Source organism: Brassica oleracea, chromosome C3, assembly GCF_000695525.1.
Source record: "Brassica oleracea var. oleracea cultivar TO1000 chromosome C3, BOL, whole genome shotgun sequence".
Lineage (NCBI taxonomy): Eukaryota > Viridiplantae > Streptophyta > Magnoliopsida > Brassicales > Brassicaceae > Brassica > Brassica oleracea.
Window position 1 is genome coordinate 52,959,736 of NC_027750.1, and position 14,306 is coordinate 52,974,041.

A 14,306-nucleotide genomic window follows, 5' to 3' on the forward strand; every position below is an offset into this window, starting at 1 on the left:
TGATGTTATATGTATATATAATTAATATTTTTATATATTCGGATATCCGTTCGGTTCTCGGTTCGGTTCCGGTTCGGTTCGGTTATTTCGGATATAAAAATATAGGAACCGTTCGGGTATTTGAGGGTATTGGTCCGGTTCCGGTTTCGGGTATTTCGGTTCGGTTCCGGTTCGGTTCTTCGGTTCCGGTTATTTTGCCCAGGCCTAGTACATAATGTTATATTAAAAAATTTATAACTTGATACAATTTGATGTAATTGTACTATTCATTTATTAACCTGTTTTTTGTAAATTTATTTTAAAATGAAACAACATACTAAAAAAATTAGTTTTGACATTAGTTTTCTATGAATTATTAATTATTAATTTTATGATATTTTATTTTCTTGAAAATTGAACTCTCGAAATTTTTATATTTGACTAAACTAAATAAGGGAATACTATATTTAAAATTTTATTTATAATATATTCTATATATAAGTTTGTGTTTTTATTTTCACCATAAAGAAACAACAACTATTGATATTAATTATTTTAAATGCAGTGGCATAATCTATAAATAAAAAGAGATACAAAAAGAAAATACTTAATTTATTGTCAATGTAATGGCTAAATGTGTAAATAAAAGAAAATATTTAATCTGCTATAGATGTTTGCAAACAATTTTTATTTATTTTGTTATCTATGTTTCCAAACAATACCAAAAAGTATTTCGGTTTTAATAATATAGATTGTGAATTGTTGGTAAGAGAAAATGAATCTTTAGATTATGTGATGAGTGGAGGAAGACAAAGGCAGACGGACGACAGTAATTAGGGGGACAAATTATTCTTTTCTGTTTTTACTAGAAAAAACACTGGAAAACATGATATAATGGGAATCAACATGTTATATCTCCTACTAAAACATGTTATTTATATTTATTGAAATTTATTAAATGTTATTTTAGATGAGTTACTTTATGTCTTTTTGTTTTTGTGGTATAAAATCAATGATTTGTGAAACGTAAGGAACCATTAAATTCTTTGCTAGTCCACCAAATTCTCAATGGTTATAGGATCAACGATTCTAAACATAGAACACTAAACGACCCTATAAAACAAACAAATAATTCCATTTCGATTCAAACCATTCAATTCATACTTTGTTTCTCATAAGATATCGAAAATTAAAAAAAAAAAAAAAAAAAAAAAAATATCGAAAATTTGGAAAAACCAAAAAAAAAAAGATAAAGAATAATGGCAAGAGTTCATCTATTGTTATGCTTCACACTTCTATTTGCATCTGTAACCCTTTTGGACGTGGCTTCAGCTTTTCTGAAGCTGAAGCCATCTTTGCCTCAGATTAAAGATCCGAAGACAGTGGGTGAAGTGTAAGGCTACACTGTTGAAGTAGTGACGATATTTGTGGGGAACCTCGAGAAAGAGTGTCCTAAAACAAGCAAATTCAAAATGTTCTTCGACAAACTCAGAGGATTTGCCAAGTATGTTTGCCCATTAAAAATATTTGGCAAAAAAGATAATGCTGACATGAAGGCCAAAGAAGCAGGCATCCTCAAAACCATAGCCTCTTTTGCTATTGGAAGGGTAAGTGAAAGAGGTTATTATAATTAGGGCCTTTCTGACATTCTAATATTTCTTTAAGCACTCAGAAGTTATATGTGTTTTTATTTTACATATAAGTTTTTCATAATATTTTACATACAAATTATCGCATAAAATCACGATGCTCTAAGCGATCGGGTCCGAGGCTAATAAACAATTTTTATCTACTTCATCATGCATATTATGCATAATAGATAAAGAGTGAAATTCAAGAGGAGAAACAGGAAGCTATCGAAACCTTTAAGTTTATGAAATCTTTGGCTGGTAGAATTCTCGGTGGCCGCAAGAAAGAAGAGAAAGAAACCACGACACTAACACCTGAACAGCTTAAAGAAATCAAAGATGGGATCTTGAAGTGGCAGACTGTGATTGTTAAGGTCGCAAACACTATGGTAGTTAGCACAACAACAAACAACGAAGGCTCTGCTGGTTCAAATCCTGGAGCTGGAACTCCCTCTACAGATACAAACAATCAATCTCAAGGTACTCCCTCTACGGATACAAACAATCAATCTCAAGGTGCTCCCTCTACGGATACAAACAATCAATCTCAAGGTACCACTGAAGGCTCTTCGAGTCCTAACTCCGGAAGCGCTACTGGAAGTCCATCAAACAAGCCGTCAGCTGGTTCAAATCCTGGAGCTGGAACTCTCTCTACGGATACAAACAATCAATCTCAAGGTACCACGAACACTGCTTCAAGTAGAAGTGCAACCACTAGCCAGACCACGGAGGTGACAGTGACAGAAGTCGAGACTCAGACTTCCGAACAAGTTATGACATTCCTAATGAACCTTGAGAAGAAGTGTCCACCAAAGGAGGAATACAAGCAATTTTTCGAGAAGCTAAAGAGTACCATGGCAGGTTCCGCAAAGGTTTCTTCTCCTAAGAAAAAAGGAGGCTTGTTCGCTATGATCAAAGGTGCTGTTGGGAAAATAGGTGATGCCATGCAATTTATTCGTTCAAGAATTGGAAACAAATCAGCAGAAGTACGTTACAAAATGAATATTTCATTTAGAATATTAATAACCAAACGTCTATATTACATATATTCTTTTTTTTCTTGGTAATATCGACAGGTAAAGAAGTCAATGGAAACTTACCAAGCAGAAGTGATAAAGAATATGGAAGAGCTAAATGCAATCTACGCTAAAATTGTAACCCAAAATCAAAGCAAGAAAGGAGGAGCAATGACATGCACACCAGAACAACAAGCAGAGATAAAGACGACAATCACCAAGTGGGAACAAGTCACAACCCAGTTCGTTGAGGTTGCTATTAAGAGTGAAACTTCGACAACTACTTCTACTTCAACATCAGCCTCCACGGGAACAGCGCAGGCAAATTGAACTCAAAGATGACAAAATTAGTAACCAATAGCTTACATTATTCAATTTTGATTGTAAATAAAACAAAGATTAGTGTAGGCCAGCAAATAATAACTATGTAAACGTATATATAGACTGTAAGCATTCTATTCTACATGCCATTCATGTAAAAGTGCTGATTTTTGAAAAGATTTTTTGTGATATTTTTGCCCTGTTTCTGAAATGAAATTAGCCACAATATAATTACTTTATCTTTAACAATATATAAAATCCTTTGTATCCCCCCTACTTATGAATCATATGTATGGAATTTGAATAGGGCTCTCCCTAATGGTTGCCACGTAAGAATTTCATTAGAATTCTTTAGATTCATCATTACCACACATGGTTTATTCTTGAGTCAGTGCACGGCTAGAAGCCCGGACAAAACTTCAAATTTTCAAATGATTTTACTTAAAATCGTCGTCAGGGCACAGTTTAAAGCATGATATAATCATTAGTAATTAACTTATTATTTATCGAAGTCCTTGGTTCAGTTTTTAGTGGAGAGTTGAGAAATGCAAAACTTAAAACCAACGATATAAGCTGGAGAGAGGCTCAATTAATCTTCACGTGGCCATGCTGGTTATAGCCAAAACCAATTTCGTCGGACAAGGAAGCTTCAACCACATGCTTAGATAGATAGTACGGACAAAATCACATTCAGTCAGTCACTAATAATAGAGGAATATTTTTGTCAATAATGTCTTTCTGACTTCGCCAAGTTCGCATTATTGGTTTCGAAATTTAAGCATATTACATTGTCTTTTTCTTTTTTATAAACATATGTATAGCGTTATGTTTAGTCAGTTGTTAAAAAGTGGTAGAAAGACTGACGGCACTTATCCTTAATTTTGATCAGCAAAGCGAATTCCCAGCTACAGTAATCCCCTTCGAATTATTTAGGGCATTTTCAACTCAATTCTATATTTAACTTTAGATGTTATATATAAAATATATTTTTTCTTTAACATAAAGGTTACTATTTTCCCTATATCAAAAAATAATAACATTTCTTTATATTTGTATAAAATATACTGTAGAGCTTCTTCATATATTTTATAGTTAAAATAAAAGATAACGTAACATTGAAGATAGTTTTAAAGTTACAATGTGGAGAACTATTTAAAATTAGAAAACAAAGACAAAAATGTAATAAACATTACAAACAATTTCTTAGCAAACAAAAACATTACAAACAATTACTATATATTAACAAAAATTTATTAAAATCTCATATTTACTGCAAGATAAAAATTGTATTTTGTCAACAAAAAAAAAGATAAAAATTGTATGACTTTCATAATCATATACTTGTATGGTATCTATAAAATGGTCTCTACGGAGAGTGAGCATATTATAACCTTACTCGCAAGCCAAAGATTAGTGAGAAGGATTGGATTCTTTGAGTAAAGATTAGGACGTAATTAATCAAACTTTCACACTTTATGTAATTTTAGCTACAAACAAAAATGTTCGCTAATTTCAAGAATCAACACAATGAGTATGTTTGAAGATACAAAGGAGTGAAGGACCCTCCAAGTGCATGTGCTCATAATAATAATAAAAAAAAAACTTCTAATATAAATGTCGAGATTTTCAAATGTCCACCTTTTTATTACACTATGGATTAAAATAAAGTTTCTATATTCTAAAGCAACCAATACAAAAACACAAAAATATTAACTATATTTAATTTTACTTTTTCCTTATTACCAGACATCAATCAATTGGCTATATGGTCCCCTTACATGTATATTCTCGTATAAAGCAACAAGAACTGGTAAGTTACTTCTCTGCTTAGCTGTTCTTGTCTAGCTGGGTTTTTGGGGGTTCATCTTCTTTCTTTCTTTTCATTACTTTGCTGGGGGAAAAGGTTTTAATTTGGTGTTACAGATAAGATTATTTAAGATTCTGAGTTTCTTTTAGTGGGGGGCTTTGGCCAAGGGGATCTCTCTATATTATTACACATTCCGTGTGATTCTTTTGGGCGTTGAGGTTTTAATTTCTGGAAGATTAATGTGAGCTACTGAGAGTGAAGAAAGGAGGTAGCTTTTAAGTGTTTGTTTTCTGAGTGAAATTGATCTGGGTATTAAGGGATAGATCCAAAGTCTCGTTCTTTCTGGGAAAATTAGCAGTTTTTTTTTTTTTTTTTGTTTGGTTGTTGTACGTTAGGGTTTTTGGAGGCTTAGCTATTGTAAGTTTCTTTGTTGGATTCTGTTGAGTGAGAGAAAGTATGGCTTGCATGAAGCTGGGATCCAAATCTGATGCTTTCCAGAGACAAGGCCAGGCTTGGTATATTCACTTGCTCTCTACTTGTTTTATAGTCTATCTTTGTTCCATTTTTTGCCTCTTCTTGATTCTCCTCCTAATGTCTCGTACTGGATTTGAGACCTTTGGTCTCAGCATTACTGAGTCAAAGTTTCCTCCTTTGTCTTCTTCTTTTTTTGTGCTCAATTATTACAGGTTTTGCACAACTGGACTTCCAAGTGATGTTGTCGTTGAAGTTGGGGAAATGTCTTTCCATCTCCACAAGGTAAACTTGATTTGCTTGCTTGAACAAGACAACACTCTCTTCTTGATGAATCCTTACACTTACTGTAGAAACCAGTGTCTACCAAGCCTCCTCTTTAAGAAAAAAAATAAAGTTTTTCTTATAGGCTTTTTGATTCTGTGCTATGTGCAGTTTCCTTTGCTCTCTAGAAGTGGAGTCATGGAAAGAAACATCGCAGAGGCATCTCAAGAAGCAGATGATGACAAATGTCTCATTCAAATCTCTGATCTTCCCGGAGGAGACAAAACCTTCGAGCTAATGGCCAAGTTCTGCTACGGCGTAAAGCTAGAACTCACCGCCTCCAACGTTGTACACCTCAGATGCGCAGCTGAGCATCTCGAAATGACTGAAGAGCACGCCGAAGGAAACCTAATCTCCCAAACCGAAACTTTCCTCAACCAAGTCGTCCTCAAAAGCTGGAAAGACTCACTAAAATCCCTCCAAACCTGCAGCGAGGTCTCCCACTACGCTGAGGAGTTAAACATCACCAAGAAATGCATAGAGTCGCTAGCCGTGAGAGCATCAACAACAGACCCGAACCTTTTCGGATGGCCGGTCGTGGACCCCATGCAGAGTCCAGGTGGCAGCGTGTTATGGAACGGGATAAGCACGGGGGCTAGAGTTAAACACACTAGCTCAGATTGGTGGTACGAGGACGCGTCCACGCTTAGCTTTCCTCTCTTTAAGAGACTCATCACAGTCATGGACTCACGAGGAGGCGTAAGAGAAGACATCATCGCCGGTTCTTTAACTTACTACACAAGAAAACACTTACCCGGTTTAAAACGACGCCGTGGAGAACCTGAAGCTAGCGGTCGTTTCAGCAGCTCAGGGACGGTACTCTCCGAAGAAGAGCAGAAGCACTTGCTCGAAGAGATCCAAGACCTTCTCCCCGTGCAAAAAGGTTTAGTCCCGACCAAGTTCTTCGTCGACATGCTCAGAGTCGCCAAGATTCTGAAGGCTAGCCAGCTAACTTGGAGAAGAGGATAGGGATGCAGCTCGACCAGGCGGCGTTGGAGGATCTTGTGATGCCTAGCTTTACTCATACGATGGAGACTCTATACGATGTTGACTCTGTGCAGAGGATCTTGGATCATTTTCTTGGTACTGATCAGATCATGACTGTTGGTGGTGGTGTTGGCTCTCCTTGCTCTTCGGTGGATGATGGGAACTTGATGGGATCACCGCAGAGGATAACGCCGATGACGGCGGTTTCGAAGCTGATTGATGGGTATCTTGCTGAAGTGGCTCCTGATGTTAATCTCAAGCTTCCCAAGTTTCAAGCTTTAGCTGGTTCTGTTCCTGAGTGTGCTAGGCTCTTGGATGATGGACTCTATCGTGCAATAGACATTTACCTAAAGGTAACCCATAAATCTTCTACTATAATTGTTTTTTCATAGCGCCGGATATTCGGTATGAACCGAAGTAAACCGAACCGACCAAACCAAATTTTCTGGTTTAACATCGGGTTGAACCAATAAACTGACCTGTCAACTTTAAAATTTTAATGGGTTTTTGGTTCGGTTCGTTTAACTAATAAACCGAATAAACCCGAAAAATCAAAATTTACATAACCGATTTTTAATTTTTTAACCAAATAAACTGATATATTTAACCGATTTTGGTTCAATTCGGAATAAATAATAATACGGAAAACCAAACCGAGTAACCTGAATTCCAAACCAAACCGAAATATAGTTCGGTATACATTGGCAGCATTTTTCCAAAATCAAAAAAAAAAAAGAAAAGAAAACCGAATAAACCGATCTGAAAAACCCAAATAAACCGATCCAAAAAACTGAATAAACCGAATGCATAGCTCAAGTTTTTTATTTAACAAAGACTTATTAAGTTGCTTCTTTTCTTCATTTGCAGCATCATCCGTGGTTAGCGGAAACAGAGAGAGAGAATCTTTGCAGGTTGTTAGACTGCCAGAAACTCTCTTTAGAAGCTTGCACACACGCGGCGCAGAACGACAGATTACCACTAAGAGTAATCGTCCAAGTCCTCTTCTTTGAGCAGCTTCAGCTTAGAACCTCTGTAGCTGGATGCTTCCTGGTTTCAGACAACCTCGATGGTGGGTCAAGGCAGTTAAGAAGCGGCGGATTTGCAGGAGGATCAGCCGAAGGAGGAGGAGGAGGAGGAGGATGGGCAAGTGCAGTAAGAGAGAATCAAGTCTTGAAAGTTGGGATGGACAGTATGAGGATGAGGGTTTGCGAGTTGGAGAAAGAGTGTTCTAATATGAGACAGGAGATTGAGAAACTCGGTAAGACGAGTAAGGTTGGTGGTGGTGGCAAAACGTGGGAGAATGTTTCTAAGAAACTCGGGTTTGGTATAAAGCTGAAGTCACATCAGATGTGCAGTGCTCAAGAAGGGTCTGTGTCAAAGTCTAACAGTGAGAATGTGAAGATAGAGAAGCTTAAGGATGTCAAGGAACGTCGTGGGAAGCATAAGAAAGCTTCGAGCATTAGTTCTGAAAGGTGAAAATGGTAAAAAGTTTTCATGGTTTAGCTTTTAAGGAAGAAGAAAGAGCTTAACATTGTTAAAAAAATATGTGCATTGTAGTCAAAGTGGTGCTTGTTCTCACGTGTTATTTTCGATTGTCTATGTATGACGACCAAACTGTTTTATTGTCATTATTATTGGAACTTGTTAAGGAAATTAACAACTAAAAAACAAGAGCAATCTATAATTGCTTTGACGATAATAAGAGTTACAAAACAAGAACAATCACAGTAAATGTCTGAAACGTGTTTTTCCTCTCTGATTGAGGAAGATAACTCATAAGCCTTTAATTAATGTAAACGTAAGTAGTGGTTTGTTAAAGTGAAGATTGCTTAAACTAGAGTTAAATAAATGGTTAATTAAAAAGGACTTGAACTTATACTTACCAAGACTATTATGCAGACTTTATGTTAAGAAATCGAAGGACATTTCAGCCGCCAGCTTTACAAATTAGAAACCCCAAATAGTAATTTAATTTGACTTCTTTTTAATAATATTTTGTTACTTTCTTCCTTTAATTCGATCTCATATCTCGTCAGATTCAAACTCTCCGATCTCTAACTCCGACGAGATATCCTTCTCATTTGCGAAAAAAGGAGCAACGGATCTGCCCAGATTCGGGCGGGAGAAATGGATAGGGGCGACATTGAAGAAGCCGGCGGCGAAGAGGAATTCCCGCGACTCGGCGGAGGAAAATACAGGCCGGTGGGGGCGCACGATAGAGCGGTTGTCGAAATGTCATCCATCGATCCTGGATCTTCCTCTTCCACCCTCAAGTATGATTTGTGTTCCTTGTGGTGTTGTAGCACAGTGGTTTTGAATGTGCATTGATCATCTCTTTGGTGATGATGATGATGATGATGATTAACGATTACATGTACTGATTAGTAGAAACGGGATGCGATTTGGTTAAGAATCGTGTGATTGGAATATTCTAAGGTCTTCTTACCTTGGAAAGAGATGTTGAATGATTCAGTATTGTTTACTTTTTTTTTTTTTTTTCCTTTCATGGTGAGGGTCTCACGCTTGTAGGTTTTTGACAGGAACATAAGAGTAGTTGCACCGGGAGAGATGGGAGCTGGTGCAAGGGAGGGTCCAATACCAGAAGATGGAGTCAATGGCCATCAGAAGGAATCCAAGCTGGAATTGTTTGGTTTCGATTCTCTTGTGAACATTCTTGGTTTGAAGAGGTACATGCGATTTTAATTGTTGTTTGCATGTAGAATTGTACATTAGAATTATGAATCAACCTTTATATTTACTTGAATATTTTAAATGGTAGGTAGAACTTTACTGGAAATGGTCTCTTGCTTTGATTGATCAGTGTGATCTTTTTGGTCTGAGCTGAAACGGTGGAGTCATTGAATACAAGTTTCTTGCTTTTCTTGAATTGTGTTTATGACTATGTATAAGATTCATGATTCTAGTATAGAACTGATGTGCTTTCTATCGCCTTGTGTTGTTCTCAGGAATTCATAAGTGTCTTGTATTTTTTTTTTTTTTTTTATATAACGAAATGAGGATCTCTCTTTCATTTTCCCAATGTGTAAATGCATCTTTTACCGTAAACTATGCTTTGCTTATTCAGTCAACAGTTGTCATTTGTTTTGGGAAAACACATATTCTCTTAATGTTACATGTGGTAATGTGATGAATATCTCCTTCAGCATGACAGGAGAGCAAATTCCAGCACCATCTAGCCCTAGAGATGGGGAGGATATCTCCATCATGCAAGGGCACCCAAAGGTATCTTCCTATTCCCATTAGCTTCTAACTCACACAATTTAGATGATTTCTGCCAGGCTGTTTTGATTAAGCGCCCATTTTTACTGACTATCGCTGCATTTCTAATTTTTCACGATGTTATAATATCTGCATGTTCTTGCAGCCTGCTCTCAAGATGGGTACAATGATGGGAGTTTTCGTTCCCTGCTTGCAAAACATCTTAGGAATTATATACTATATCCGTTTCACATGGTAAGACTGCAGAGTACTTGATGTTGCACAACAATCTGCTAAGTCACCATGGCGTGTCTTAATCTGTTTAATTTTCAGGATTGTTGGCATGGCTGGTATCGGACAAAGCCTGGTATTGGTATTGCTGTGTGGATTATGTACATTTTTGACGACAATATCTTTGAGTGCTATTGCGACAAATGGCGCAATGAAGGTAATTATTTTTCTGTAATATCACCCGGAATTTTCTTTTACAATAGTTAAAATGTATCCATCCATTCGTTGGGTTTCTGGTCCATACTTAGCACCCCTATTACTTCTCTCTTTCTTTTGTGATAGAACAATATGTAGGACATCAAGTTTATTCCGTAAATAACTCGCATTACTTTACTTCCAGGGTGGAGGACCATATTACCTCATTGGTCGTGCTCTTGGTCCGGAGGTTGGGATTAGCATAGGTTTATGCTTCTTCCTTGGCAATGCAGTTGCTGGAGCTCTGTAAGTGTATATTCTGGATCCTTTGAAATAGATTCTCTTGGAGAAAGTCTTAAGCTCAACACTCTAAGTTGCTGGTGCTCTGTTCAGTTTCACATGGTCTCCGAGTGCTTCTAATGACTAATTTATCTGCTTTCTTCCTTATCAATGTAGGTACGTTTTGGGTGCTGTGGAGACTTTTTTAAAAGCGTTCCCTGCTGCTGGGATTTTTAGAGGTATTACTGTGGAACTTGTAAGAATTGAAACCTGTGAAGTGTGAACCAAAGAAAAGGGGTACTAGGATGTCCAACAACTCTTAGTAATTCATCAGTTTTTCGATCACTACTTTATTCATGTTAGTCTTGACGTCAAAGACTTGTTTCATCAATTGTTGGAAATGGCAACGCCTATATGCAATCGAGGATTTGCAAGAACTATATTATTGACTGCCAAAATCTGACAAAACCTTTACTTGTTTTCCTTGAGGACAAAATCTTTAGCCTATTAGTCACATTTAGCCACTTATATGTGTTTCATTTCTAATGGCAGAAACTATCACAAAGGTTAATGGAACTGCAGTTGCCGAATCAGTACAAAGCCCAAGCTCACACGACTTGCAGATTTATGGAATTGTTGTGACTATACTTCTATGCTTCATTGTGTTTGGCGGCGTGAAGATGATCAATCGGGTTGCACCTGCTTTCCTACTACCCGTGTTGCTCTCTATCTTGTGCATATTCATTGGGATGTTTTTGGCAAAAACAGATGATCCTGACAGTAAGCCATTTCAGGATATTGTTGGATATAGGCATGGAGATATATTTCCCCAAACTGTTAACCTTTCCATTGTTATGATCTGAACAGCTGGAATCACGGGCTTGCGATTAAAAAGTTTTAGAGATAACTGGAGTTCTGCTTATCAGATGACAAATAATGCGGGAATTCCTGATCCACTTGGAGGCACATACTGGAGTTTCAAGTGAGTCACATCTAGAATTTTTGTTGCCTATGATAGTAAAACTCTAGTTTTTGTGTAAGTTTATTTGTTACTCTGAAATTTATATACCGTTCTCTTTGTTACTTTTCAGTGAGTTGGTGGGTCTATTTTTCCCTGCTGTAACAGGAATTATGGCTGGTTCAAATAGATCAGCTTCACTGAAAGACACACAAAGATCAATTCCTGTTGGAACATTGGCTGCCACTCTGTCAACCACCTTACTGTATGTGATCTCAGTGCTGTTTTTTGGAGCTGTTGCTACCCGTGACAAACTTTTGACTGATAGGTAACGGTGTTACTCGTGTGACTTCTTTGTTTTTTTTTTTGTTTCAAAGCCGATCTGGTGTATTTAGCATGGATAAACTTGAAAGATAGTAAAAGTTGCTTTGTGCTCTGAATGTACTAAACAAAACTACTAGGGGCCTACGAAAGGTGTACTTTCTTAGTCTATATGTCAAGAATAAATTAAGCATTTCTGATAGTGGTCGCAGAGACCTGTTCTTTTAGCGCTTCAACACCTTGATTTTTTTTTAAAATTTTCATACGAGAGTAATTTTCCTCTATTGCAGGCTTCTTACTGCCACAGTTGCTTGGCCTCTCCCCCTCATTGTTCACGTTGGCATCATCCTCTCAACCTTAGGGGCTGCTCTCCAGAGTCTGACAGGAGCCCCAAGGTTGCTTGCGGCTATAGCAAATGATGATATTCTCCCCATCCTGAATTATTTTAAAGTTGCGGATACTAGCGAACCTCACATAGCGACGCTTTTCACAGCATTGATCTGCATCGGATGTGTTGTTATCGGAAATCTAGATCTTATTACACCGACTGTGACTATGTTTTATCTTTTATGCTACGCGGGAGTAAACTTGTCTTGTTTCCTGCTTGATCTACTTGATGCTCCAAGTTGGCGTCCACGGTGGAAATACCATCACTGGAGCCTTTCCTTTGTTGGAGCCTCACTTTGCATAGGTATGAATATTCAAATACTTGTTGTTGAAGATTGTCTTTTGTACAGTCTTCTTTTGTAGTCCATTCCTATAAAACAAATTGTCTTGTCTTACCTGAAGATTGAGATGTCTTATTATTATGAAGACTCTTTTTGATGTTCCCTTTTTTTCTGTACGGTTGCAGTGATCATGTTCTTGATTTCTTGGTCATTCACTGTCGTTGCCATTGCGCTTGCAAGTCTTATATACAAATACGTTGGGCTAAAAGGAAAGGCCGGAGACTGGGGTGATGGTTTCAAGAGTGCATATTTTCAGTTGGCCCTTCGTAGTCTCAGGTCACTCGGAGGTAAGCCACATAAGTGTTATATAATATACATTCTCTATATGTTGTTACACCGGAACCTGCCTTATTTATTAGGTTCAAATATTAGATGGTCCATTTATCTAAGCTTATCTTTTCTCCAAATTGCAGCGGATCAAGTGCACCCTAAGAACTGGTATCCAATCCCCCTTGTTTTCTGCAGACCATGGGGACAGCTCCCAGAGAATGTTCCATGCCATCCTAAGCTGGCTGATTTTGCCAACTGTATGAAGAAAAAAGGTCGTGGAATGTCGATCTTTGTCTCAATACTAGACGGTGACTACTATGAATGTGCTGAAGAAGCAAAAGAAGCCTGCAAACAACTAGCCACCTACATTGAGTACAAGCGTTGCGAAGGCGTAGCTGAAATCGTTGTAGCTCCAAACATGACCGAAGGCTTCCGCGGGATCATCCAGACGATGGGACTTGGAAACCTCAAACCCAACATTGTCGTAATGCGTTACCCCGAGATCTGGCGACGGGAGAATCTAACAGAGATTCCATCCACGTTTGTTGGGATAATCAACGACTGCATAACAGCAAACAAAGGAGTTGTCATCATCAAAGGGTTAGAGGAATGGCCAAACGAGTACCAAAGACAGTACGGAACAATCGACTTGTACTGGATCGTGAGAGACGGCGGTCTCATGCTTCTCCTCTCGCAGCTTCTTCTGACGAAAGAAAGCTTCGAGAGCTGCAAGATCCAGCTCTTCTGCATAGCTGAAGAGGATTCAGACGCGGAAGCACTAAAGGCCGACGTGAAGAAGTTCCTCTACGACCTCAGAATGCAAGCGGAAGTAATCGTGGTGACGATGAAGTCGTGGGACATAAGATCAGAAGGAAACAGCAAAGAAGATTCATTGGAGGCCTTTGATGCTGCGCAGAGACGAATCTCGGATTACTTGGGAGAGATAAAGAGTCAAGGTTCGACTCCAAGGTTGGCAAACGGGAAAATGATGGTGGTGAATGAGCAACAAGTGGAGAAGTTTCTATACACGATGCTGAAACTGAACTCGACCATACTCAGTTACTCGAGGATGGCCGCGGTGGTGCTGGTTAGTCTCCCGCCGCCTCCGTTGAACCACCCGGCGTATTTCTACATGGAGTATATGGATTTGCTGGTGGAGAATGTCCCGAGGATGTTGATCGTGAGAGGGTATCACAAGGATGTTGTAACTTTGTTTACATAGTTTCGTATCTTTTTTTTTTGTTATACTCACCAACAAAATCAAAGACCTTGACCTTCAAGGTTAGGTTTTTTTCCCTCTCTTCCTCATACATTTTTTTACAGTTTATATATATATATATATTTAACCTTGTAGTACAAGAATTCAATTTTTGTTGAAAGTGATTGAATTGGAAATTCATGCAAGATAAATTTTGTTGTTGCCATCTTTTGTTGTCCATTAATAAGGATATCGAGCTTACTTGAGTGGCAATTTTCTATAATATTTCACATGAAATTAAAATTATTTATATAGTTTACTTCCCTTTACATAGAATAGATGTTAGTTGGCTAATTGATCCCGTCAATGATATT

General features: G+C 37.8%; 2 protein-coding genes and 1 pseudogene across 4 annotated transcripts; all 3 read left to right on the forward strand.

Annotated features, from left to right (window-relative positions):
* Window positions 1-1,276: 1,276 nt before the first annotated feature.
* On the forward strand, window positions 1,277-3,054 carry LOC106334714 (cell wall protein DAN4-like). Its single transcript, XM_013773050.1, has 3 exons — window positions 1,277-1,586; window positions 1,799-2,593; window positions 2,684-3,054. The coding sequence occupies exons 1-3, from the start codon at window positions 1,452-1,454 to the stop codon at window positions 2,951-2,953; spliced, it is 1,200 nt and encodes a 399-aa protein (XP_013628504.1). The 5' UTR covers window positions 1,277-1,451; the 3' UTR covers window positions 2,954-3,054.
* A 1,680-nt stretch (window positions 3,055-4,734) lies between these two features.
* LOC106335489 lies at window positions 4,735-8,186 on the forward strand (annotated as a pseudogene). Its single transcript, XR_001268731.1, has 4 exons — window positions 4,735-5,266; window positions 5,438-5,507; window positions 5,658-6,886; window positions 7,401-8,186. The product of XR_001268731.1 is annotated as a BTB/POZ domain-containing protein At1g30440-like (transcript).
* Window positions 8,187-8,442: 256 nt separating this feature from the next.
* LOC106336102 (cation-chloride cotransporter 1) lies at window positions 8,443-14,086 on the forward strand. 2 transcript variants are annotated; one of them, XM_013774826.1, is made up of 14 exons: window positions 8,443-8,496; window positions 8,570-8,806; window positions 9,074-9,220; window positions 9,698-9,776; window positions 9,919-10,007; window positions 10,086-10,200; window positions 10,384-10,484; window positions 10,635-10,696; window positions 11,010-11,237; window positions 11,325-11,439; window positions 11,549-11,743; window positions 12,027-12,427; window positions 12,590-12,751; window positions 12,878-13,956. In XM_013774826.1, exons 2-14 carry the CDS (start codon window positions 8,661-8,663, stop codon window positions 13,954-13,956), a joined length of 2,919 nt encoding a protein of 972 aa, XP_013630280.1. In that variant the 5' UTR covers window positions 8,443-8,496; window positions 8,570-8,660. The 2 variants fall into 2 exon arrangements, with proteins under 2 accessions (XP_013630280.1, XP_013630279.1); XM_013774825.1 differs by lacking the exon at window positions 8,443-8,496 and having other exon boundaries at window positions 8,508-8,806; window positions 12,878-14,086.
* Window positions 14,087-14,306: the final 220 nt, after the last annotated feature.